The 24,751-nt window shown below is 40.1% G+C and overlaps 1 protein-coding gene and 3 pseudogenes across 1 annotated transcript; all 4 read right to left on the bottom strand.

The window, feature by feature from the left end:
* Positions 1–4,615: 4,615 nt before the first annotated feature.
* Positions 4,616–10,679, bottom strand: LOC148908948 (uncharacterized; annotated as a pseudogene).
* On the bottom strand, positions 5,964–7,679 carry LOC116295055 (transcriptional regulator QRICH1-like; annotated as a pseudogene).
* A 3,707-nt stretch (positions 10,680–14,386) lies between the features above and the next one.
* Positions 14,387–21,031, bottom strand: LOC116295065 (uncharacterized; annotated as a pseudogene).
* A 2,556-nt stretch (positions 21,032–23,587) lies between these two features.
* Positions 23,588–24,541, bottom strand: LOC148908947 (uncharacterized). Its single transcript, XM_089033645.1, has one exon. It carries the CDS (start codon positions 24,539–24,541, stop codon positions 23,588–23,590), a length of 954 nt encoding a protein of 317 aa, XP_088889771.1.
* Positions 24,542–24,751: the final 210 nt, after the last annotated feature.

The raw sequence follows: 24,751 nt of genomic DNA, 5'->3' as shown, positions 1-24,751 counted from the left end.
CTTTGAGATTTTTGACAAACATGTGTCAGAATATTTCTTTTAAGACATTAATCAGTAGTAGGTTATTACAACCGGGTAGATGCGTAAAAAACTGAGATGGAATGCGGCTCATTTTGATCGAAAGATACACTTCAAAAGACGATCTTACCAGAGAAACGACTCAAGAACATTCATATCATTGCTGAGGACCAAAGATAGACTTAAAATTCCAGTAAAAAGTGTATTTACTTCTAGTTATATTACCGAGAGTGAGTCACGAAACGTTGTGTTTATGTCACGTATTTGACTACTGGTTGGTATACGTTTTGCTCTCCCAGGGTTCACCATTTAAGTAGCCCAGAAATTTTATTGCATTTTCTAGAAGAGGAAACATTATATTTAAGCAGCAAATCATTGTCGTTGAACTAGTCCATGTGGCAATTTGGTTTTTTTACCTCTGAAGTTAGACGTTTTTTGTCGTCGTCAAAATATCGAAAATTCAAAAATATTTGAAAATCCTTAAAATATTCAAATTTAGAGCAATGTCAACAAAATCTTATTAAAATCAAGATAAACATTATTTGATTCGTGGAAAAGTTTTACTTTTGTCTTTCATATTTTGTGGAATTTTTAAGAGAATTTTAAAGAAGCCTGTTTCTGGACGCTAATTTGCGTTAAATCAGAAAATGCGAACGTTCGCCTAAAATAAAAATCCTATGAATGTTTTAGTATTTTTGCAGTTACTAGTTCACTAAATGCTATCTTCTGACAGAGTTTGAGAATTTTCGATTTTTTTTATTTATCGCGACTTGGTCGACCGTTGCATTACATGACAGCCTCTCTTAAATAGCCAACAGTTTGACCAATAAACGCATGATATATAAACTTACCAATTAAAGGATATCACATCTTTATCTGGAAGTAAACCAGGATCTAGTTTTCTTTTCTTCACTTCCAACTACTTGGAACGGTCGCGACCCACTTGTTCAGTCACTTGGTAGGTTGCCAAATGGAGTTTTTGGAAAAGGCGTGGCTCGGAACCTTGCACCCATAACATCACATGATCAGCCGTTTGGCCAGGTATCTAAGCTTTGGTATCCAAAACTTCTCCCTCACGGTTGCCATGGTTATTCCTACTCCCCCATGCAAGACACTTGTGTGCACGTCCATGACCAGCTTCTCTGCCCACAGGAAAAAATCACAAAATCACAAACTTGGAAAGTTAATGGTAGTTTCTTGTTAATTTTGTTATTTACCAACAAAAACCCAATCTTGGGAAAATGGAGCATTCCCAATAATATACCAGTTTCACACTTTCTTGGGAATTTAGGACATACCAATGTTTTACCAATATTGCAACTCTAATTTGGCAAATATTTACCAATGAATTACCATAATAGGTAACCCACAGTCCAACCCTCAAATACTGGTATTTCGTTGGTAATGAAATAAATGGACCAATATTTGGCTGAAACTGGGATTTCTTTATTACATTGGTATAAGGGTGGTATTTCTTTGGTATTCAAATAAATACCAACATTTGGCTGAAACTGGGAAATCTTTATTACCCAATGCTTGGAATATTCTTCAAACACAAAAATATTTGACTGAAATTAAATAAACTTTTATCACCAAAAAATAAATGCCTAATGTATTTGGTAAGTGACATTTTGCGGCAAAAATACTGCAGAATGAAGTACAACAAAATACTATCTTCCAAACTTCACAACTTTGCAAGCATTTTTAGGTTTTGTCAACTCAACTTTGGACATAAAGAAAAGCTAACTTTTCAACCACGCTTAAAATTGTCCCTATTGATGGAAATGCTGGCCCTATGCAGACAATAAAAGTCTGCATCTTCCTTGAAGCTAACTTTTTTCCTCAGCATAAGTTCTTTAGCCAGTATCATTAGAAGGTCATTCTTATCCTTCCCCTTAACACTTATTAAGTTAAACTCTCTACACATGGAAAGAAGATGAATGTCTTTCTTGAGTTCCTTGGTGTAGCCTTTCTCAAAGTATGTTAACAATATTGTTTCGGCTGTTGACAAAGGCACGCTGGTTGCACCATCTGCAATTTCAAAGATACCCAAATATGATATTATCTTTGATTTTCTATTTGGAAGTCAATCAAATTGCCACTCATCTTTTCGAGTTTGTACAAACCTATCCATAGTGCTGTTTTCAACACAGGCCATTTTAAAGATGAGCAAGGGACTGAAGTGAGTGTTGAATCTTATTTAACATTCAAGAGGGTATGTCAATATTATAAGTCTGCAAAATTTGATTGATGATTTTCATGAAAAAGAACCATGCAGAGACATAAGCCTTCAAAAGTGTTAAAAGTGTACAGAAAATGCCTGCATCTAGTAACCACACAGTTTCTTTGAGTTTTTGACACTTTTGAAGGCTTATGTCTTTTGTTCTTATGATTCAAACATCTTCAAATTAGTTATTAATACACTTACTAATACTGACATGCTCTCTTGATTGTCAAGTTACCTTGACTAATTAGATTAAGATTCAAACCTCAAATAGCAAGGGCATTATTACAAAAAATACCATTTAAAACAAAATAGTTACCTGGTAAAGCAACCACATCATCATCACTGTTCTCACTGTCCTCACTCTCTTTAGCTGCAGTCTTGTAACTATCATTACTTCTAATCTTTGTATGATGACCAGTTATGGTACTTTTATTGCTACTATCATCATCTTCTGTGCATGTACCACTCTTGATATCTTCACTGTCTTCGGTTTCTGTACTTGTTCCCTAAAAAAATCAAAACAATATCTGGATGACCAATTATTGTCACTGACCACAGGTGTTACATTTGTGGAAGTTTAAGGATTTTAGAGCAGATCAAGGAAAACATGTTATTATATAGCCATAATGTTTGTACCAAAACAATAATTACCTTACAATAATCATAGTCTTCCTTGACCATTCTTCTTCGCTCATTCAGGATGGCTTTGACATGTTTTTTTTAAGGCAGCTGAAATGAGATTTAAGATCAAAGTATATTTGGGAGAATATTGGTAATGTTTAACAAGTTAATTCTGTACATTCATGATCATGTAATCACCATCACGTGATTGGTCAAACCAAGAATAATTGCTGATACCATAGAGACAAATTTATCGCCTGACTCCCTAATCACTCCTTATTTGAACTGTCAGATGTTACAAGTTAGACCGCAGATCAGAATGATTTTTTGGCTTACCCTCATCATATCCAATCTATTCCCTTATTATTACCAAGTAATTCTGAAAATTTCCTCTTTACTTTAAGTCCTTCCATGAGGCATAGCCCATCAATTTTTTGTTCTACATCAAAAAATCAGAAGTATGAATATTTGCACTCGTAATATAATTGTCTAGAAAACATGAAACCTTGAATTTGTAATCCTTAGGAGTAAACTTATTAAGACTTTGTACATAACTTGCCTTTGAAACCTTTCTTGAATTGACCTAAGCCTTGCATTTCCAACCAAAATTCCACATCACTCGTATCCCATTCTGAAGAAATAAAAAGCAGGTGTGACACAAGAAAAGAGATTCAACATGAAGGTACTTTTACCACACGTTACTAAAAATGTTATTTTTTGTCCAAAACCTCCAACATCTTTTGCCAAATTGTTTGCTTCTGATCCCAGACTTTCATGGGAAGAATTTACGTTGCTTTCACTCGAATATTTACTACTGCTAGTCGCCATTGCTAACAACAAAGATGGAAGTTTGAGAATGGAGGAGCTTCACGGCAACGGGTCACGTGTACACAAAAAAAGCGTGAAAATGATCAGCCAATCAGAACGTCTGTTATTTCACAAAGAGGTAAGTAACCAACCAATCACAGTCGACGTTACTTAAAAGAGGCGGGAATTTGTTGTTTCCTTACATTATCTAAATCGAAAACAACAATAAATATAAGCTTAAAAATCAAAGAAACAAAAAAAAGTATTTTGCTTACCTTCAACTAACCATCCATCACAAAAATCTAATTCGTCGTACGAATCGTCTGATTCAGAGGTTAGAATTTCATTGTCATATACGTCTCGTTCGAGAACCATGAAAACATCATTATCATTCTTTATAGAACTTAATGTTGGCTCGTCTAGTTCGATATCGTTCTTGAAACTATTCCGAATCCAGGAGTTTTCGAAGCTTGTTGGCTGTGAGTTACTTTTCGTCCAACTCTGTAAGATCTTTCACTTGCTTTGGGAGCTCATCCCCAAATAACCTAGAGGTTGACTGGACTGAACTAGAGCATAAATGCTTATAATCGTGGTGTAGATCAGGCTTGATCGATTCCTTGCGCCTCATATTAAGCTCATTGTGTGCATTGGCGAGTAACACCACACTGTCAGATAACAATTGTGTCACATCTTTCCCGCTCATTAGAGCATGTGGTCTTTCGTCGGTTTTCTCCGTTGTTTTCCCTTCATGGACCACAATATCTGGTTCAATAGGTACTCTTGAGGGTGTTTTCTCCTTGGTTTGCTTCTTCCTGTCTCCCATTGTTGTAGAATATTAAGTCAAAGAAGTCCGTAGTTCGCTCTGATAATAGTACGTCCGCTAGGTTAGAAGGCGATAACGCAATGAGTCCGCGCAGGCGCAATGCTATCTCACGTGATCCCTTATTGTGGTGACAAGGTAGAATCCTTTTGACTTCCTCTAACTTTCCGCTGGAACAGCTGATCAAATTTTACTTTCTCGAAAAGCTTAGGGATGCAAGAGAGGACGCTGACAGGGCGGTAATTGTTCTTATCTGTTGCCTCATCTTTCTTGTAAACAGGGGTAACATTACTCATTTTCCACTCACTTGGACATGTGCCTGACTCAATACAGTGATTAAAACGTTTAGCTAGAGGGGCTGCAATAGTTGGACTAGATATTTTTAGTAGCTTGGGAGATAATCCATCGGGACCAAAAGCTTTCTTTCCATTCAATTTTAGTAGTAGATCTACAATTGTTCCACTATCAATTTGCTGAAATGAAAAATCAAGTTGATAAGATTTCTAATTGCTTTTGATGATTCAGGAAATCGTCTTCCGAATTTTACAAAGCCCCGTCATTAACTTTAGGATCTGTTAAGAAATCCCACAAAAAAGTTTTACATCAAGTACTTTATCCTGGTGATATACAGTTTAATAAAGTACTGTCATTTATCCGCCTTAAAAAACGAATTGTCGAAAAACATAACTATTATATAAGAAACGTGCACGCAATTTCAAGCCCTACCAATAAAGAGTGTCTAGACGATCCTGACAGGATATAAATCTTATTGATATTTGTACTTTCAAAACAATTTGCATTTTATTGTATGTAGTTGTACTGTACAACTGTCCGCTTTCTTGTGGTCTCAGTCTAGTTGGGCTTACATCAAGAGTTACTACTGTCCGAGTTGTTCCATCGTCATCTTCAAATTGTTGCCTGATATTTGTTTCGATTTGTTGCCTTGTGCGCCTCCTTGTCCTCGGAATTGCACTGAATTGAAGTGACATGATGTCAAGGGGCTGAAATGGATTGTTCCTTATATGAAGAAAGGCATCTGTAACATCTGGAAGAGATTTCCACGCCTCCCATGCCGTCCTTTTCCCTCTTCCTAAGAATGATGAGTTTGTATCGCATCCAGTAAATGCATGGAACACAGGTAGAGCATTATAATTACTGATCTTATCAAAATCCATTGTTTTCAGTCTGCATTATCCCAACGAATGCATAGAGGAAAATCAGACATATTTAGTGTGCTTGAAAAACGGGGGCGGTCTTTTTTGTCAGCAGGGAAATTATCAGGGGTAAAGTTGTATACACTAAAATAGCATGCTGCATTATTATTAATATTGCTGTAAACATACGACGCTATAAGAACACAAAACAACGAATTATCAAATATCAAATTATCAAATTTATTGCAATGACGACTATAAAATATACTTTATTGCAATGCAGGCTATGAAATGTACTTTATTGCAATGCAGACTATCAAATATACTTTATTACAATTTTGGTTTCATCGGTGCTTATAACTATCTCCTTACTATCCTTTTCGGGTGCAATCTTATCTTCAAGGGGTGCATTCTTATCTTCACGGGTGTTGTTCCCTCCTCCCTTTTCCACTTTATCAACCTCATCAACTTTTCCCCTTTTATCCCCTACACTTTCTACACCTTGCAGAATATTACTCACTTTCCGCTTTAACGAGGATGCTGGCATTTGTATTCCCTAACTCCCTCAACTGATCGATGACCCGTAGTTTCTTTTATCATTTGCTCCGGCACACCGGTCTCATAAAGCTTTGTTGCACAACTTCGTCTCAATGAATGATTAGTGAAATACCCCTGAAAACCACCCTTTCCATAATTTTCTTAACAACATTTCCCAGAGTTTCCCTTCCAGCTGCTTTATTATAATACCATATCTCCCCTCTGGGTTTTGGTAAAGCCCGCAAATAAAAGGAATTATCATCTACCTGTTGTGGAACATGACTTAAATATAGCTTATATAGATTTAAAGGGCACCGCTCTGGTTTGTCTACATTCCTATATGCCCGAACTGTCTTCAGTTTAATCTTAAGGTGTGCTAGCCCCCTTATCATTGGTTTTGCTTATATCTTCTACGTATTGCAAATAATCTTCACCAGACTCGTCAGTTTGTATCGATAACTGAGAATTGTGCATTCTTAAATTCCTATGTTCTTGCCCAGCTCTCAGAGCAAAACAATTTCCAAGAACAAAAACTAAAGTATCTCTGAGTATTTCAGGTTTATGACTACCTAAAAAACCTTTTTCCCACAGGATTTCTACCTGTCCGGGCGTTATGATGTTTGCTTGCTTAACAACGGTACCTAACCCTTGTCCTGCCCTGTCTTTCAAAATAAAATTAAGAGCGGAATTTAAAGCCCTAAATTTACATCCCTTCTTATCAATAAGGTATAAATCTCTCTTACAGTTATAGTGTAAATAGGCTTGCAAATTGCTAATCATCTTGTAGATCGTTTTCCCTGGGTATTCACTGCCGTCTTCTTTCTTAACTTCTGCCACAAAACGAACCAAGAAAAAATTGAGGTCTTCTTCGGACAACTCTTTTAATTCTTTATTTAGTAGTGGCTCACCGCTGTATACATCATTCATTATGGCCTGGTTTCTTGAATCTCTCCAGTCTTTGAATACTTTCAAAACCCAATTCCACTTTCTTCGAGACGCGTCAGATACCCAGCTCTCCTCAAACTTCTCACAATCTGAAGCTGAAATAGGTTCTCGAAATCGATCTGATATGTTAAAATGAAGAATATTATTACATGTTTGACAAAACTTTTAAGTAGAAACAAGTATGCTGTATGGTTTCGAAAATATAGCAAGAGGCGAATATATCAAAGTATAACGGTAATTACCTTGTTTTTTTCTGATATTTTCTTCTAAATTCGAGGACTCTTTGCCTTCTACGCTGTCATCTTTGTGGTTTTCAGCAGCGGTACCTGGGGAAGTTTAAAAAGTGAGCCACGTGTCCGCATATCGTACGTGAGCCTAAATCATTTATTATCCTTGACGATAAATTAACATTTAGCTGTTTAAAATGCTTACCTGTGATATATTTCAAAAAGTCATGATCATCACTCTCTTCAGGTACATAAATTGTACATGTTGAGGAACTGGGAGTGATGAAAATGCTTTCGTCTTCTGAACCGTCTTCTGAAGCCATATTCAGTCTGACTACTGTGAACGTTAACCTGACCTTAGCTTGCAGAAAATGAAATGAATTTTAAGCAAACGCATATAATCAAACAATGTTGAAATCCCATGGCGCTGTCCGGCATTCACTGGGCGGCATACAAAAACCAATCAGACCATAGTATTAAGATACTGTGTTTAAATAAACAAACGAATTCTACGAGTAAAAAGCGCTCTAGTTAAAAGATAAATTTAAAAACATTCATTATTGGCTTTGTTTCTATGATAAACAAGCTAGAAAGAAAGCAATTGGATTTTGATAAGATCAATGATTATACTAGATATTCACTTCGGCACGCAGCACTCGTAGGTATAATGCTGTGTGCCTCAGTAATTATCTATTAAAGATCTGCGTTCTCCTAGACGATGGCAAATGTCATTTATGTAGTAACATCGGTAATGCTTTCCCATTCCAAAAGCAACCCAGATATCAAAAGGGCCCTGGATGCGATGCAACTCGAAAAAGTGTCCAACAAGAATGACAACTACATCTGTGTCAACCGTTCGAATTGAAATGGTTCTAGCTCCCTTCTGGAGGGCATCCAGGACATGTACGAGAATTCTTGTATTGGCTTCTTCATGATTTCATGTTGACATAGGAGGACCGCTGGATATCACATTCTCCCCTGCAGTAATATACAAATTCTTGTCTTCCGGGCAAGTGAGGTACCTGACTTTCTCTGATACGAGAGCAAACAGTTCTTGTTTGTTTTCAGCGTCTAGTAGAAAATTATTCCAATTTCTAGGTAATTTGGTCAAGTCTGAAACTTTTTTCCTTGTCCTTTCCCCCTCTTTTCACGAGTAGCTTCTTTCACACTATCAGGGCGATAAGTATCCCACACAACATCGATCCTGTTAGACGTGCGTAGTTGGGTGGTGATAAAAGGCGAGAACACTTTATCAGCGTATTCTGAAAACGTAGTCGCCGTTGATATTGGTAGTGCATGAACTATAACGGCACCATCAAAGACTTTGGCATCGTAAGAGACTGGAGGCGATGGCTGTGTTGGTACCTCAAGGCAACATAGTAAATCAGACTTCTTGGAAAAGCGAAGTTTGCCAAAATCTGATAGGGAAGGAGGATATGGCTGATTTTCATGTTGAAAAAAGTCATCTAGGTCTCCTTCTCGATGTTGGCTAGCTATGTAGAGGCGATTAAATAAACAACGATCACTTTTAAGGGCTGATAACTGCTTGGATGATTTGGAACTTGTCTTTGGCGTTTGGCGCTTGAAAAGAGCTAAGGATGTTTTCTTGATCGGGTTGTGAATAGACACAGCTCTGTCCTTGATGACATCTGTAACATATTTCTTATACTGTGAAGTTCCACTTTCTTCTATGGTGCGCACGGTAGTTAAAACTGATTCATCTGCACAGTTACGAGTATCCAATGCCACGAGCTCCTTGAAATCATCTTTGAAAGGATTGCCCATTTGAGAAATCGTTTCTGTCAGACTTTGAACTTGCTTTTTAAATGTTTTCTGCGTGGACAGGCCTTGATCATGATGCAGATAAGTGACTTCATTCTCGTGATCTTCATCCGTTAGAAAATTGGTTTCAGACTCTTTTAGAAGTCTTGCCATCTCTGGGCCAGCAACCATCCACCTTATAAATATATAGCCACCGGGTTTTCTGTAAGGCCAACTGCACCTCCCGATCCCTTTACTACAGCATTGTTCTGCTCGTGAGCCTGATCGATAGGAATTAATGAAAATGTTTTATCCGTCTTTTGAATGACCCAGAACTTGAGTAAATCATCCTTGATTCTATCTGGTAAAGACTTCATGTCGTTGATGTATATAGCAAGCCAACGTGAGTAATTAACGTGATCCAAGGCAAAAAACCAAGGGGCTAGAACCTCTAAAATTTCAACAAAAAGTTGAAAGTTTCTTTCTCGTTGAGCCTTTATGAAAATGAAGATCTTAATTTCTAGGTTAAGGATCATGTCCTAAAACTTGAATGTTGGACTTTTTCCCAGTAAATCAGATCTCCAAACTCTAAATGATTCCTCGTTGTGCGAATCATTATCAAAAATGAATGCATCTCTTTGAAGTTTGGACAGAGCAAGAGCGGTGACTTGATGAGCGTGCCTTGTCCTTGTGAGATGGGATACTCTCAGGAAAGAGTTGGCAGTTCCTGCAGAAGCAACACCGGAATCACTTAAGGCAGTTGTTCACCCTGAAGATTCTAACAAGTCACTACATAAGCTCCAAAGAGCCATTTCAATATGAAGGCCACCTAGCATCGCAACATAGACAGATTCTCCGTGTGTTTTGGGCCACTTCCATTGAACATACTTCGCAATAGCATAGGGAGGATGGTCAACGGCAATTACTGGTATCTGACATGGATTCAGATATTCTGTTGCATGACGCAGGACATTCATGCCATGCTTCACCATCGATATTGATGCAGCTTTCTCATGGAATAACGGTAGGAGCCCACTGATAACAGGATGCTCATTTCCAGGTTGTATAAGAGAGGCATGATATGCTGACCAGGATATGTAATCATCTCGAAGAAGGTCTTTGTCAAGCAGCTGGACACCATGGTCAATCCAACATCTCTCTTACATTATGGCACTCTCGACATGTCGATTTATATCACAGACAGTGTTGTTGATGGCAGGTACACACACATCTGTAACCTTAAAGGATAAAGCTGGAACAGTAGAGAAGTTTTCCGGTAGCGTGAAATCCTTAATTGATTTATTGTCAGGAAGAGATATGTTTGGTCTTGAAGTTCCACGTTCTGTTTCTGTCGGAAATTGAAAAACGCTGATACCAGTTCCATGAAATGAGCCATGTGATGTAGTCGATGATGGGTTGTGGTCAATATTGTCGAGGGCTCCAACTGTAAACAAGCCTAGACGCAGATTCGGGGGACAGACAACTCCATCAGATTTGAACTTATTGCAAACTGCTGTTGCCATTCCATTGGCAAGTTCATCAGTTCGTCTCGGTGTGAACATTCAAGCCAATATGAAATGGGTAAAGGAGGCTCTCGATCATGAGAGTGGCGGGTCTTCTTGCCAATAGAAGATGCACTCTTCTTAGCATTGAATATTATTAATTGTGCAATTGTCAGACATGCCTGTGACACTTCTGTGGCTTGAACTGTTATGTTTGGTCCATTTAACAGCATTGAGACTAGACACATCAGACTGGGGGGTATACAGTCATACTGGCATTCGGGAGAAAAGTTACATGAGAACTAAAATCCTTGTTTTTTAAATATGTCATTGCGGATCGTTTTTGATGCCTTAGCAAAATCGAGTGCTTCTGACTCGAGGTCTTGCAAATCGAGTGCGTTTTTTAGAAGAGATTTCATACCATCATTGAATACCAAAACAATATTTCTTCCAACTGACTGTTCCTGGATGTAATCTGGAAAATGAGCTAAAATACGATTCTTCAGACGTGTCTTGTTGACTGTCTTAATTATATTCAAATCTTTGAGTCGAGAAACATATGATTAATAGAGCCCAGATAGTTGAAAAATGTTTTTTCCAATTTCAACGGAGCTCTCCATATATGACACAAGCTCTGTAAACGCGCGAGCTTCTGCTATCTGCTCATCTTCACTGAAGTGGTCAACACTTTTTTTACGGAGTAGTGATTTGTAACTGTTCTTTAGGGAAGTCATGCATTTTCTGTGATACTTAGATTCAGTAGCTATCATATCCCCACCAGCCAGTTTTGCATGAAGCACAGTATCTTTAAGCTCTGTTGCCATCATTCTAACATTTTCATCTACTCCTAGAGTGGTGACCTGATGGAGCTCGTCATCGCCTGTGCCACAAAAATTGCTTTCTCCTTTGTAATCCGAGGGAAGTTGGATCCTTTTTGATTTTCTTCTATCATCATTGCCTTCTTTATATTTTCGTTTCTTTGCTAATACTCTCTCTAATTTTCTATTAGAGAATTTGATATGGCATGTTTTGTGCCACACTGCTCTATTTCTTATGAAGGTTTCTACACTCTCTCGTGTTCCAAATTTTAGCTCTACTGGCATGGAATGACATTCTCTAGATTGAGAAACATTTTGCAAAAAGGACTTGTAGGAATCTAAGCCACTTCCTTCTTGTAGGCTATCAAGCGGGCACTTGCAAGGTTCCGATAATTGCGTTTGACAAATTACACACGAAGACCAGTCCATATTTCCTATAAATTTTATAACGATCGAAATATAATTGGTATAAAGATTTTAAAAAACTATTTACTATTGGCATTCCTGTGTTAAACAAATATGGCCGCTCAGTCAGTGATGCAAAACTCAACGATTTTGATAGTTATAGCAATAAAAATGAATCGAAAAAGGCCTGTTTCCGTTTTTGAAAGAATTAATAACCTTTCATTCTCGGTTTTTCATGTAAAAATTGGTATTAAGTGTGGTGAAATAAGTTAAGTTGTTGAGTTTTTAAAGTATACAAGCTTCTTCAAGTTTGCCTTTGATTACCTTTTATGAAATTTAGTATCAAAAAATCCTTTCTTACCTTAGCAAAACAACAAATATTGTTTCTCATATTTCTTTTGGCGACATTAATAGTGTTTCCCATACGTTAGATATCGAATTTTCGAAGATTACTTACAGAACGTAGAGAGCTTGAAGTCACCTCATGGTATGAATTTCGAGGATAACACAGGGAGCCCAAGATTTTTGAAATTAGCTTGGACTCCCTGTGGAATAGGTAATAACCACTGAACAGGCACAAAAATGATGAGCATTGATAGAATTTATTTTTGTACGGTCAAAACAACGCTGAGTTAGTATTTGATACATCATTAGTAACAGAGTCCTTTCAAAAATCATACCGAAGAAATAAATTTGGTGCCTCCCCTCCCCCATTGGTAGCGTAAAGCACCCCCCTAAACCCGTTCCCCTTCCGGAAATCACTTTGATCATCAAAATGAACATTTGTACAAAAATTGGTGCTTCTTGAAGTCATATACTTATTTTAGGGAATAATTAGCCCCTCCCCCCTGCTAGTGTAGTGCACCCCCCTGAACCCTTATCTCTTGGCTCCCCGTCTGAATTCATTTATTACACCGAAACAAACATCTGTACCAAATTTGGTGCTTTAATCCACTCTGTAACAATCAACCTAATTTTTAGGGTTAAGCGACTGGACTATATAGGAAATATGATCTTTACATCGCTAGGAAATGTACGTAAATATTACATTAAATTTGAAATTTTCCAGTCTCGTAAAGTGTATTAATTGGTACAGTACAGTTGGCCTTTTTGGTCCCCTTAAACGCACGTAAATAAAATATCAAATTTGAAATTTTTAATACACTTAAAGTGCAATAATTGCTTGTAGTAAACAACTCAAGTGATCCTGTTTTTACAAAACAGCATGATTTTCTTCACAAAAAGTCAAGAAACTTGTTTTTTTTTTTTTTTTTTTCTTGCCGATCTTTAGCAAGTGCTCTTTATTTTCATAAAATTCCTTCTTTACAGCCCAAGAAGGAAATGATCTGGGTACAAGCCTTGAGGAGGGCTCATTGGATTCAAACCTCATCAGGGCCATTCGCTTTGACCTTCTAGATAAGCTGTCTAAATGCTTCTTATCTAATGCCATAAGCATTGAAGCCCTCCATTCTAGAGGAACTATCACTGGAGAGTTGTCCTCATCGTCGGAGTGTTCTGAACTCATAAAGTCCAGATTCATTACTCGCAAATGCTTCTTCCTTTCTTTGTCGTCAATTCTGCTTGTTGACATCAAGATTTTCTTGCGTGTGGCCAATTTCTGAAATATTAAGTTAAAACGAAAATCAATCATGTGCTCGATTACTTCGTATAAAAGAATAGCATACATTGTCGGGTTCCAACATAAAACATAGCAAAGTTGAGACCGAAAGGTATTCTTTAAAATGATATGATTATCCTTTGATCAATTCATTTGCAATGCACTGTCAATATGAAATTAAACGTGTGTTAATTTCCGTGCAGATTTTACATTTTCGATGTTTTGAACTCGACAAAGATATTACTGAATTCACGTGACAATCATGATATCGCCTATTGTTTTGATGATAAAAAGTCAGCAAGTTTACACTTACCCATTTTGTACGTTCATATTTCCTTTGGCTTGACACGTGGTTGTCAAATTGATTTTTCTTCTTTGTGTGCGTTTCATAGAGAGAAGTGTAATACCTTTGCGTAGCCACTGAGAGATAATAGAAATGGTATCTATAAATATAATTTCGCTTCAAACAATTACAATTTTCTGTTACTTTTATTGTACGATATCACTGCAACACCAACTTCTAATGGATCCTCTTGGCGCATTTGTATACCACCCTTTCACTATCTTCATAATCTCTAAGCTAGTCTTCCGTAAAACAATTTCAACATTAAAAACACAAATAACAACGTATAAAGATCGTGTTAAAAAAGAAGGGGAAAAAGGTAAAAAAAGACGAATTTGCAGAGCTTAAATCTGATTATCAATTCTCGTCATATTGCAAAAAACTGCCTATGTTTAAGAACAAAAGATCAGTTTAGCTTTTCGTTTTATTGAAACTGAAACACTCATTTTTTTCATAAAGAAACCTAAAAAGCATAAAAACAGGCCTTGATAACTACGCAACTATGTACGTCATGCGTTAGGCCTTTCTTTCAAGTAAAAATAAAGTCTTATTTGATAAAAACAACATATAATCATGAACTGTTCTAATTGTCTTGGATTGACAGACCCTTCTCCAGTAGCTTCGCACGACTACCCTCTGGCAATAAAACAATGGTTCTTGAAGGAACAGTTATGGCTGAGAAGGAGAAGTTTTGATCAAACTCTCGCAGGCATTTTGTTAGGTAGTGTAAATAAACATTGCCTGTATACTTTACACTCTTTCCTGATTTGTCAGTTCGTTCCCTGACTCCTACTGTCTTCACAAGAACGATGTCTGCCTGGTTGAATGCCACTCTGCATTGTTCACATCTCTGAACGGCTTTTGGGCACATTTTGTTGTCGTTTCGATGGACAAGATCGTACTGTTTACCAGAGATTCTTTCCGGATCTAAAAGCTTCAAATTCGACGCGCTGGCATCTTTTTGCATTAACTGAAATTATGCAAAATGATAGTACCAATAGTAGTAATTGGCAAATCGTCTGCAAATGCAGGGACGGAGTTATGGGTAGGTTGAAGGGGGAAAGAAAGGGAGAGAGTTTAGAGAGTAAGTACGATTGCATCGATAAAAGCTTAGGCTCTGTGACACTTTCTGGCCCCCCTTTCATTCATTTCTGGATCCGCACTGAAATGGTATGATTAATCATATATCAGACTGAAGAAAAACTGGTCGTCACAACAACTACTACAACGAAGACGATGCAATGACAAAAAGCCAGAATGACTAAAAACAACAACAAAAAGAATAGAATGGGAGACAAAAATGTCAATGCGGCAACGACATTTTCAAATCACTAATTACTTACTTTCCATTGTGTTTGTTGTCCGGTTGGCAGTTTTGCTATACGTGAGGTTGTAACCACGCGTGGTTCTTCAGGTTGTAGTTCATCCGTTGACAAAGCCGAGACTGATGCGCATCGGTCATCAAACAGCTCTGGTTCTGGTAAGTTAGCTCTTCTCTTCTTAGTCCTTGGATTCCCTTTAAGACCAGCGTCTCTCGGCTTCTCGTACTTATCATATGAGTTCTATGAATTTTCTGAAAGACTGAAGATGTTGAGCTTGCCTGTCTGGCCCCCATCTGTTCCATGTTATTGCATCGACATGGAAATGTTCATAACCTGGAGCTAATCGGTATTTACCCTGACCAGCTATCGCTCTGGCTTCTTCAGTATAAAATTCTTCTGCCCATCTTTGGAGGTGGGTCGTAACGGATGCCACTTCCTTGGGAACGTCTTCTTCTCTAAGCATCTTCTTTTGAAGTCTATATTTCAATTCCAGGCCATTTGTGTAAAATATTCCTTCTATGCCAAGCTCACTTCTGGCGGACATTATTAGACATTCCTTTAACAGACTTGATCTGTGTCTTTCAAACCATTGGTAAAACCCTGGCGCCACAGGTTCCCAGATTGTCTTCAAACTTTGAAATTTGGCATCAAAATCACTCTCATCATCAGCATTCGCTAAGCCGCTTTGAATGAGCACCTCATTTTGTGATCCATATATATCCGCCATGATCTTTCTTTGCGTCCTCTATTACATCGAAGGGACTTTAACTTGTGAGCATTGTAAAAGTTAGGATGGGTGAATACAAGGGGTCAGCGGTTGCAAAACACAAAACACAGGAAACCCATAACATGCTTCCTTTTTTTTTTTAACATGTCTGTTTATAGGTCATAGTTCTGGAGCCGAAGTAGCATTCTCTGTAACCTTTTTGGAGCTTTGTGTAGAGGTTTCTTGACAATTGATTAAAGAGGTTTATGATCAGAGTGGACGGTAACTTTCCTTCCATACATGTAGGTGTAGTGGTGAAAACTTTCCATTCCGTATACCACTGCCAGCATCTCTTTTTCAATTGGCACGTATCCAAGCTCACACTGTGTGAGAGCTCTGCTGGCGAATGCGATAGGCTGGCCTTGTAGCAGTAAGGCAGCCCCCAGTCCCTTGTCCGACGCATCACATTGCAGTGTTAGTTCGTCATCAGGGTCATAATAACGGAGTAATGGTGCTGCTGTAACAAGCTCCTTTATCTTGCGGAATGCTTGTTCGTGCACGTCTAGCCAGCACCACACTGTTTCCTTCAATGTCAGGGTTCTCAATGATTCACAAACTTCACTAAGTTGAGGCAGAAATTTATTGAGATCCTAGCAGTCTCTGTACGCCTTTCATATCCGTTGGCTTTGGCATGTCAGATATTGCACGTACCTTCTCAGGGTCAGCTAGCACACCATTTGCAGTAAGGAGGTGTCCCAGAAAGCGCACTTCTGTCTTCTTGAGTTGGATCTTATCTTTGTTTAGTGTAATGTTCCTTTCTTTACACCGTTCCATGAGTGCTCTCATTTTCTTGTCATGGTCAACTATGGCTTCATCTGCTGTATCGCCTTTGGCATAGACTAGGATGTCATCATAAACTGACACAACCCCAGATATGCCTTCTACTGCTTCATGTTGCCGTCATTGAAACTCTTCTGGGGCTGTAGAAATGCCAAATGGCATTCGTAGCCATCTGAATCGAAATGAAGGTGTATTAAACGTGGTTAGGTCAGCACTCTCATCATCCAGCTTCACCTGCCAAAATCCACATTTAAGATCTACAGTACTGAATATCTTGGCCTTGTTCAGGTTAGGCAGAACATCCTCAATCGTTGTGGTAGTGACTCCTCTGCAGGCTCCGTTGAGATCCTTGGGATCTATGCATATTCTGATATCATCATTATGTTTCTTAGTCGTGACCATACTGGATACCCACTTGGTTGGTTTGGATACTGGTTCGATTATCTGTAACTCTGTTAATCTTTGAAGCTCAGCTTGTAATTTATCCTTCAAAGCCAAAGGAACCTTTCTTGGAGGGTGTACAACTGGTTGTACTGATGGGTCAGTCGTCATGTGGTACTCGCCTGGCATGCACCCAATTCCTTGGAATACTTCAGGGTACTGTTCAAGGAGGGAGGCTTTTGAGAAAGGCATGTTTTCCATCTTTCCCATAGCACCTGTTCCTGAATGCAGACTGCTAATGTTCTCTTCTAGTACCTTTATCAGCTCCATCTCTTGTATTGCCACATTTCCGAGAATTGGGGTTGTACATGTAGAGTCATCAACTACCATGAAGTTTACCAGATATTTCTTCTTGTTTTTGGGGTTGATCATTTTTACTTTGCAGTGCCCAGCTGGTTTAACAGTCGTTCCATTATACATAGAGAGTACCGTTCTTGATGAAGTTATCTCTGCATTAAATCCTGTATCTTGAAGGATCTTTTATGTGATGACATTGCACGTTGCACTGGAGTCTAGTTGGAACTTGATGCTCTTGTTATTGATAGTCATGGCAGCAAACAGCTTTCTCTTCGGTTCTTATCCAACAGTGTTAACTATCTCTGGAAGTTCTGTCAGTTTCTTCACTTCATAATACTGACCATCATCATCATCTCCCTCGCCCTCACTCAATGACTTTACTTGGTTGTGAGTTTGGGGTGCGCTGGGGGATGTTTTCCCACAACAGACTGCAAAGTGATTCTGTTTCTTACATCTGTTGCATGTTTTCGCATATGCAGGGCACTTTTCGATGATCATTTAGTGCTGTCTTCCACAGTAGAGACATGTCATGGTAGGTTTTGCTGTTACCCCTGACCCAGACCTTCCCCTTCGATCAGGTGGGGTCTTAGAGCTGATTCTACTAACTGTGTCTGTGCTAGTCAGTGATTTGTTCCTTTCTTTAGACAGCTCTGAAGCTCTACAGAGGTCAATACAGCTCTTCAGGGTAAGACTTGGCTCTCTTAATAGTCGTTCTGTCAAACTCGAGGTGTTTATCCCACAATCCCATCTCTGAGAAGTGAGTCTGAGAGTGTCCCAAAGTCACAGGTTTTCTCTACAAGTCTCAATTCTGTTAAGTATTTGTCAAAACTGCTCTTGGTTTCGCATGAAGAATTTGTGTCTCTCGACCGTTTCACTCTTTTTAGGGTCACAATACACATCAAACGACTTGAGGAGCTCCTCAATCGTTCTGTCTTTTTCAGGAGTCATATACTGCATTGTTTTCTGGATTTCTCGGCCTTTCGCCTCAGGAAGATAAAGAAAAAGCTTTACCTTTGTAGCGTTATCATCCCCTGCTTTTGCCAGATCGAGGTATAGCATTACTTCTTCCCTCCATTTTCGCCAGGCATGCGATAGATCGTGGCTTTCGAAGTCGAGGGAATCTGGAGGTTTAAGCTGATTCATTTCTTGTATTTTACTTCAATAATCCACTGGACAGGTTGAACTTTTCTTTCTCGCACTTCTGACACCATGTAAAAGGTAGGATGGGTGAATACAAGGTTGATGCAAACAGATTGTGGAGACTGACTGACAAACTATACTTTAATATCCGCCATCTTAACTTGCACACTCTACCGCTGGTCAGCGGTTGCAAAACACAAAACACAGGAAACCCATAACAAGCATCGCGTTCTTGGGCATGTTGGGTGCACCACAAGGTTTGGGCGTTACGAAAAACATCTGTTAAGCCTTGCGATAGAGCCTTGTCTAAGTAGTGCCCAACTTTCTTGATGTCTTGGAGTTCTGGCTTCACGATGATAAGCTCACCAGCAAATCTTCTGTAGCACTCTCTGGAATTCTTGAAGTGCCAGTAGCTAGGACCCGGAAATTCTGGGTGTTTTCCAGTTAAATCGATAAGGGACTCATTGGTGTAGGTTGAATCTGTCAACCATAGGCCCTCAACCAACTCAAACGTAGTGTCTACGCGGAGAATCGAGTTGCCCTTTACACAATAACGAACCAAATCGTCGAGCATCTGGGGAAAGGCGTTCAATGCTATGTATGATTCTTTTGTGAAGGTTACACTTTTCATAAGGGAAAGTGATCGAAGTGACGCGATCATCCCTTCGACTTCACTGTTGATCTTGGCCTTGTCTGTGGAAGAGGTAGAGAACTCCTTATTCAGCAAATATTTTCTGTTGTCTATCATCTTAGTCCCACTGACAGTTTCACTCACTGTGTGTGCATTTGCTTAGTTTCTTGTAAGAGTGGAATAGACTTTTTCCGTGGATTGGCATTTCTTTAACATGTCATCAATTTGAGAGAAGAAGTTTGAGTCTTTGCGGTAAAAGGAACTGGCCGTGGGTTTCACTGCGTTTCCATGCCGTGGAACTATAAAATTCTCGACAACTCCCTCCGCCTATTTGTATATAACAAGAGGGACTGTGGGCAAGGTCTTTATCATCTACGAAAATAACAAATAACGTAAATTATATCAGTTGCAACTTCAATGCTATTGACCTAGTATCATATTTTAATCAATTTTGAATTGAAATACTTGATCAGAGTCTGACAATAAAACAACTGAAAGAAAATGGACTAAAATTAAATTCAAAGAGATATGATATATATGTATAGTATATAAATAAAATATCGACAAAAAAGATATTGTTATCACAAGTTGAAACGATAAATCTTTCACAATCTTCTATGTCTTCGGTTTTTTAGCATGTCCTTTATAATTGAAGTGATGAAATAAAGAATGTGGCATTTATCTGTCAAGAAGAACACTGTGATTGGCTCTTAATGGCCGAATTATCTGGTCTGGTCATTAAATAGTCTCGATTTCCGGTGTTTTCCGGAGTTTGCGAGTGAAAACGCTGCCCGGATCGCATTATTCATACTTTTCAAATTTTAGTCAAACATATTATTTACTTCAATTCAAAAAATTGAAATTCGGCAAAACCTTTAAAGACGCTGTAGTGCAGGGGTGCGGTTGGTTGATTTTTTCAAACAAAAGAAAATTGTCAACACATGTCAGTAAAACTACGAGAAAGCGAACAGGCCACTTCCAATGCACAAAATAAAACTAAAACTGTTCTCTTTAACAACCCCAAGAATACTCAAAAGAACAAATAAACCTTAGGTTTTGCCTGTAGATTGAACACTTATGTTGATCACCGATTATGAGTTGAATATGGCTCTTCCGATAGCAAAATATCAATCAGATCCATTTGTTGGTAATTGTAGGTGTAAAATGTATACAGTGTGTATACAGTAAATGCTTTATTACGAACTCTTACCTACAGTTAAACACAAGATCACAAGACACTGATAAGCACGAGCGCTATATCTATATAAGTACGTGTTGCTCAACTGTGTACACGTCATAGTCACACAACAACTTGTCACATCTTTCCCATTCTAAAGGTAAAGTATCACAGTGCCCGTTAGAGAACAAAACAGTAAATATTCAAGTTGATGAAAATATAAATGCTTAGTCTTTCGCAAAGTCTTTGTGCCAAACGGGTGGTTTCACGGAACGCTGTAATCAGCACAAGACAGGCTCCACTGCAGGTGGTGCGTCGGACTGTTCTGTGCGCTGTGTCAGTTCACTTGCAGGTGGAGCGTACTCGCCATTGTCTTTCTCAGGTGACGTAGCAGTCAGCGGCTCGTTGGTTTTCAGCAACTGCCTTCGATTACGCCTATACACCCCCTCTTCAACTTGGACTTCGTAGCTCCGGGGTCCAGCTTTAGTGGTACAGGTCACTCTGTTCCATGTTCTCTGACCTGGCAGCTGCATTCTGATTGTGTCTCCAATTTCGATTGGCGCTAGGGGCTTAGAGCGCCTGTTGTAGTAGTACTCTTGACGCTGCCTGTTACCTACGAGTTTCCGGGTTTCCTCCTCTGTAGCGTACCTTGGCTGTAAGAGTGTGCCAGCCATTGGGAGCAGGGTCTTACATCTCCGACCCATGAGGCGCTGGGCTGGACTAGTACCAATGCCAGCTGTAGGTGTATTGCGTCAGTCCAGCAGGGCTTGGAACTCAGAGATGCCAGACTCTTTGCACTTTTGGAAAAGTCTCTTCACTGTCTGTACCGCGTTCTCAGCCTTGCCATTCGATTGGGGATACCCAGGTGAAGACATCTTGTGGTCAAACATCCATGTTTTGGCAAATGCTGTGAACTCTGCCGAGGAGAACTGTGGACCATTATCCGTCTGGTATCCCAAACCGCGTAAAGATGGCCTTCAGCTCTTTGATGACTGTACAAGAGGTGGTGGATGTAATATGGGATACTTCAATGTAGTTAAAAGGTTCTGCTATCAAACTCACAGAGATCTGCTGCGACCTTTGCCCAGGGCCGAGCTATGAATTCATATTGAAGGAGTGGTTCCCGCGCTTGGTTGTTGCGATGAGCTAGGCATGCATCACACTTGGAGATGTATTCTTTTAGATCTGTTGTCATCCGTGGCCAGTCTCTTGCTCTAAGTATACAAGCTTCTAGGCCAATGTGGGTTGCATGGGTCTTGTCCATCAGTTCCTTCCTCAGCACTGTGGGGACAACCAGTAAGGGGCCTTTAAAGATCAATTCGTCTTGTACCGTTAGTTCCCCACATACATCAAAGTAGGGCTGTATACATTCTGGGACTTCGGCTTTGGTTTCTGGCCAACCACGGACTATGGTCTCACAAAGTTTCTGCTGCACCACATCGTCCGCCGCTGCGTTTTTTAGTTGCTGCCAGCGTTACTCTGTCACGGGAAGGTAGGCGCGATGGTCTATTGCTTCTAGTTCCCTTGTGAAGTCACATGCATTAACTTCCGGCAGGTATGCTCGGCTGAGCGTGTCGGCAAGTACCAGCTCCTTGCCCTTCTTGTATTTTACTGCGAGTTGGTACTTCTGGAGCTGCAGGAGCATCCTTTGTAAACGCTTGGGGGCACTGTCCAGTGACTTGGTGAAGATAGGCTCCAGCGGTTTGTGGTCTGTTTGAATGTTCACCTGTTGACGACCGTACACGTATGCCTCAAAACGCTTGCACGCAAACACGATAGCCAGTAGCTCCTTTTCTATTTGTGCCTAACGTGTCTCAGCAGGTGTCAGGGATCTTGAAGCATAGGCCACTGGCTGACCATTCTGCATCAATACTGCTCCCAGTCCTGATTGCTAAGCATCACACTGTAGAAACACCCTCATTTAGATTGTAGTAACGCAGTACTGGCGTGTTTGTGACTGCGTTTTTGAGCTTATCCAAAGCCTTTTTCTGGGCCTCTCCCCAGGTCCATTCTACATCGTCCTGCATTAAGTCCCTTAGCGGCTTGGTGATGTCAGAAAGATTTGGCAGAAACTTTGCAAAGTACTGCGCCAGGCCCAGGAGCCGCTGTACACCAGCCTTGTCTGTGGGTGTCGGCATCTCTACGATTGCTCGTACCTTAGCAGGATCTGTACACAGCCCTCTATCTGTTGCAATGTGCCCAATAAAGAGCACTTCGGACTTCCTCAGCTTCAGCTTGTCTGCATTTAGACGCACGTCTTTTTCAGCGCACCTTTCCAGGAACGCTAACAGGTTTTTGTCGTGGTCTTGAGTGCCCTCCTCATAGGTTTCACCAAAACCTACTGCGAGGAAATCATCAGCAACTACCTCGATACCTGGCAAACCCTCAGCGAACTCGTGCATCTTCCTCTGGAATACTTTGGGCGAGGAAGAGATTCCAAAAGGCATGCGTCTCCAGCGGTACCTTCCAAAAGGTGTTTGGAAAGTTGTAAGGTATGTGGATTCCCCCGCTAATTTGACATGCCAGAATCCATTCCTTACGTCCATGAGCGTAAACACGTTTGCATTACGTAGGCGTGTTGCGATGTCTTCGATGGTCGGCAACTGGTAGTTCTCTCGAAGAATAGCGTGGTTGAGATCCTTTGGGACTAGACAGATGCGTAGTTTGCCATTCTTCTTGGGAAATGCTGCGATTGAGCTAATCCATTCTGTGGGGGTGGTTACTGGAGCTATTACTCCTTGTTCGACGAGATCTTCCAACGCTTCCTTCAGCTTTGGTCTCAGGGCTACCGCTACATGTCGGGGGGCTTGCTGCACTGGTTGGACCGTTGGGTCGAGCCGTATCCTGTATTCTCCATCCAGTTTTCCAACACTCACTAAACACATTTGGAAATTGGGCAAAAAGCTCTTCTTTTGATATGGGTGTACTTTGGGTCTCTACCGAGTATATTGGCGCTCCGTTAACATCGGGCTTATTCAGGAGGTCGTTGTCAGTGTACTGGATAATATTCTTGCGAATACAGGCCCTGCGGCCCAGGATGGGGCGAATGTCCTTGTTATCTACTACTTTGCAGTCAAGTAGACACGACGTTTCGTTTCTCCAAACACGGAGGCACACTTCACCGACCACTGCGATCTTTGCTCCTCCATAGGCCACCAGTGATGTTTGTACGGGCTTCATTTGTACTGATTCGCAATCCTTTGTTGCTTTCTTGTATATGTGTAGAGGTATCACATTGCACTGGGCTCCTGTATCCGGTTGGAATCGTACGAAACAGCCTGTCTCGCGACCAGCTGCGAATCATCTAATTTGACAGCAAGTATCTCATCAGTCTGATACATTTCCGATTCAGGGTCTTCCTCCTCCTCGGTGACCTTTATTTCTTGTCTGCACTCGGATGCAAAATGATTCTTTTTCCCACATCTTCGGCATTCTTTCCCGAATGCTGAACAGGATTCCCGATTTGCAGCGTGACGGTATCCACAGTTATCGCATTCTTTGCTCTGTTCTGTGCTTTGTCTTTCATTTGACGACTTCCGACGTGAGGCATTCCTTGGCTTCCTGTGTGTCGTTACCCGTTTGTTGTAGAATTTATTTACTTCCAAGCCGGTATTGTTGCTATCTTGGACGACTTTCATCTGTTGTATCATGCTTTCTGAGGCGCGGCATATTTCGTCGGTCTTGGATAGTGTCAGCCATGTTTCCCTCAGCAACCTTTCGCAAACTTTGGCGTCTTTGATTCCAAAGATAAGGTGGTCGCGTAGTATTTCATCAGGAGTTATTGTGTCAAAATCGCATCCTTCTGCTAGTTTGCGTAACGCTGTCTTGTATTGGTCGTATGACTCTCCTGCTTCTTGTATTCTTGTATTAAAACGATAGCGTTCGAATGGTACATTCTTGCGTGGCTGACAGTACTCCCCAAACTTCCTCAGAACTCGTTCGATTTCAGTCTCTTCATCCTCATCATCGTTTTCTGAATCACTGAATGTCGAGTAAACATCACGGGCTTCTTCTCCAATTAACGGGATCAGTGTTGCGACCTGAACGGCTTGAGGCTTTCCATTCAGCTCTGTTGCTACGGAATAGTTTCTCCAAGCTAATAAGAATTTCTTCCATTTCTCTGCGACGTTAGCATCATGAATATCCAGCGGCGGTGGGGGCGGTAGTGTAAATCCCGAGGCCATTTCTGTCTTTTTTTCCCAGGTAGTATAGTGAGATGTCCTTGTACTAACGTGGAATCTGTAACGTTAGGATGGCACATTAAACAGTGAAACTGGACGGATGTAACTTTCTTTATTATGGCTGTGGGACAACCATGTTGCAGCCATTCTACCTCGCATCTGTTTCCACAGGGAACCCATATACAATCTTGTGAACCACAGGGAACCCATTAT

The sequence above is a fragment of the Actinia tenebrosa genome, unplaced genomic scaffold (assembly GCF_029948245.1).
Source record: "Actinia tenebrosa isolate PJP-AT-01 unplaced genomic scaffold, QUT_ActTen_1.0 PGA_scaffold2__45_contigs__length_23673736, whole genome shotgun sequence".
Classification (NCBI taxonomy): Eukaryota; Metazoa; Cnidaria; class Anthozoa; order Actiniaria; family Actiniidae; genus Actinia; species Actinia tenebrosa.
Note: the sequence above shows the minus strand (reverse complement) of the source record. Positions and strands in the feature narration are given on the sequence as shown.

Bases quoted from the DNA above. Each gene is read 5' to 3' on its own strand.
- LOC148908947 (XM_089033645.1), bottom strand. From the start codon at position 24,541: ATGGCCTCGGGATTTACACTACCGCCCCCACCGCCGCTGGATATTCAT.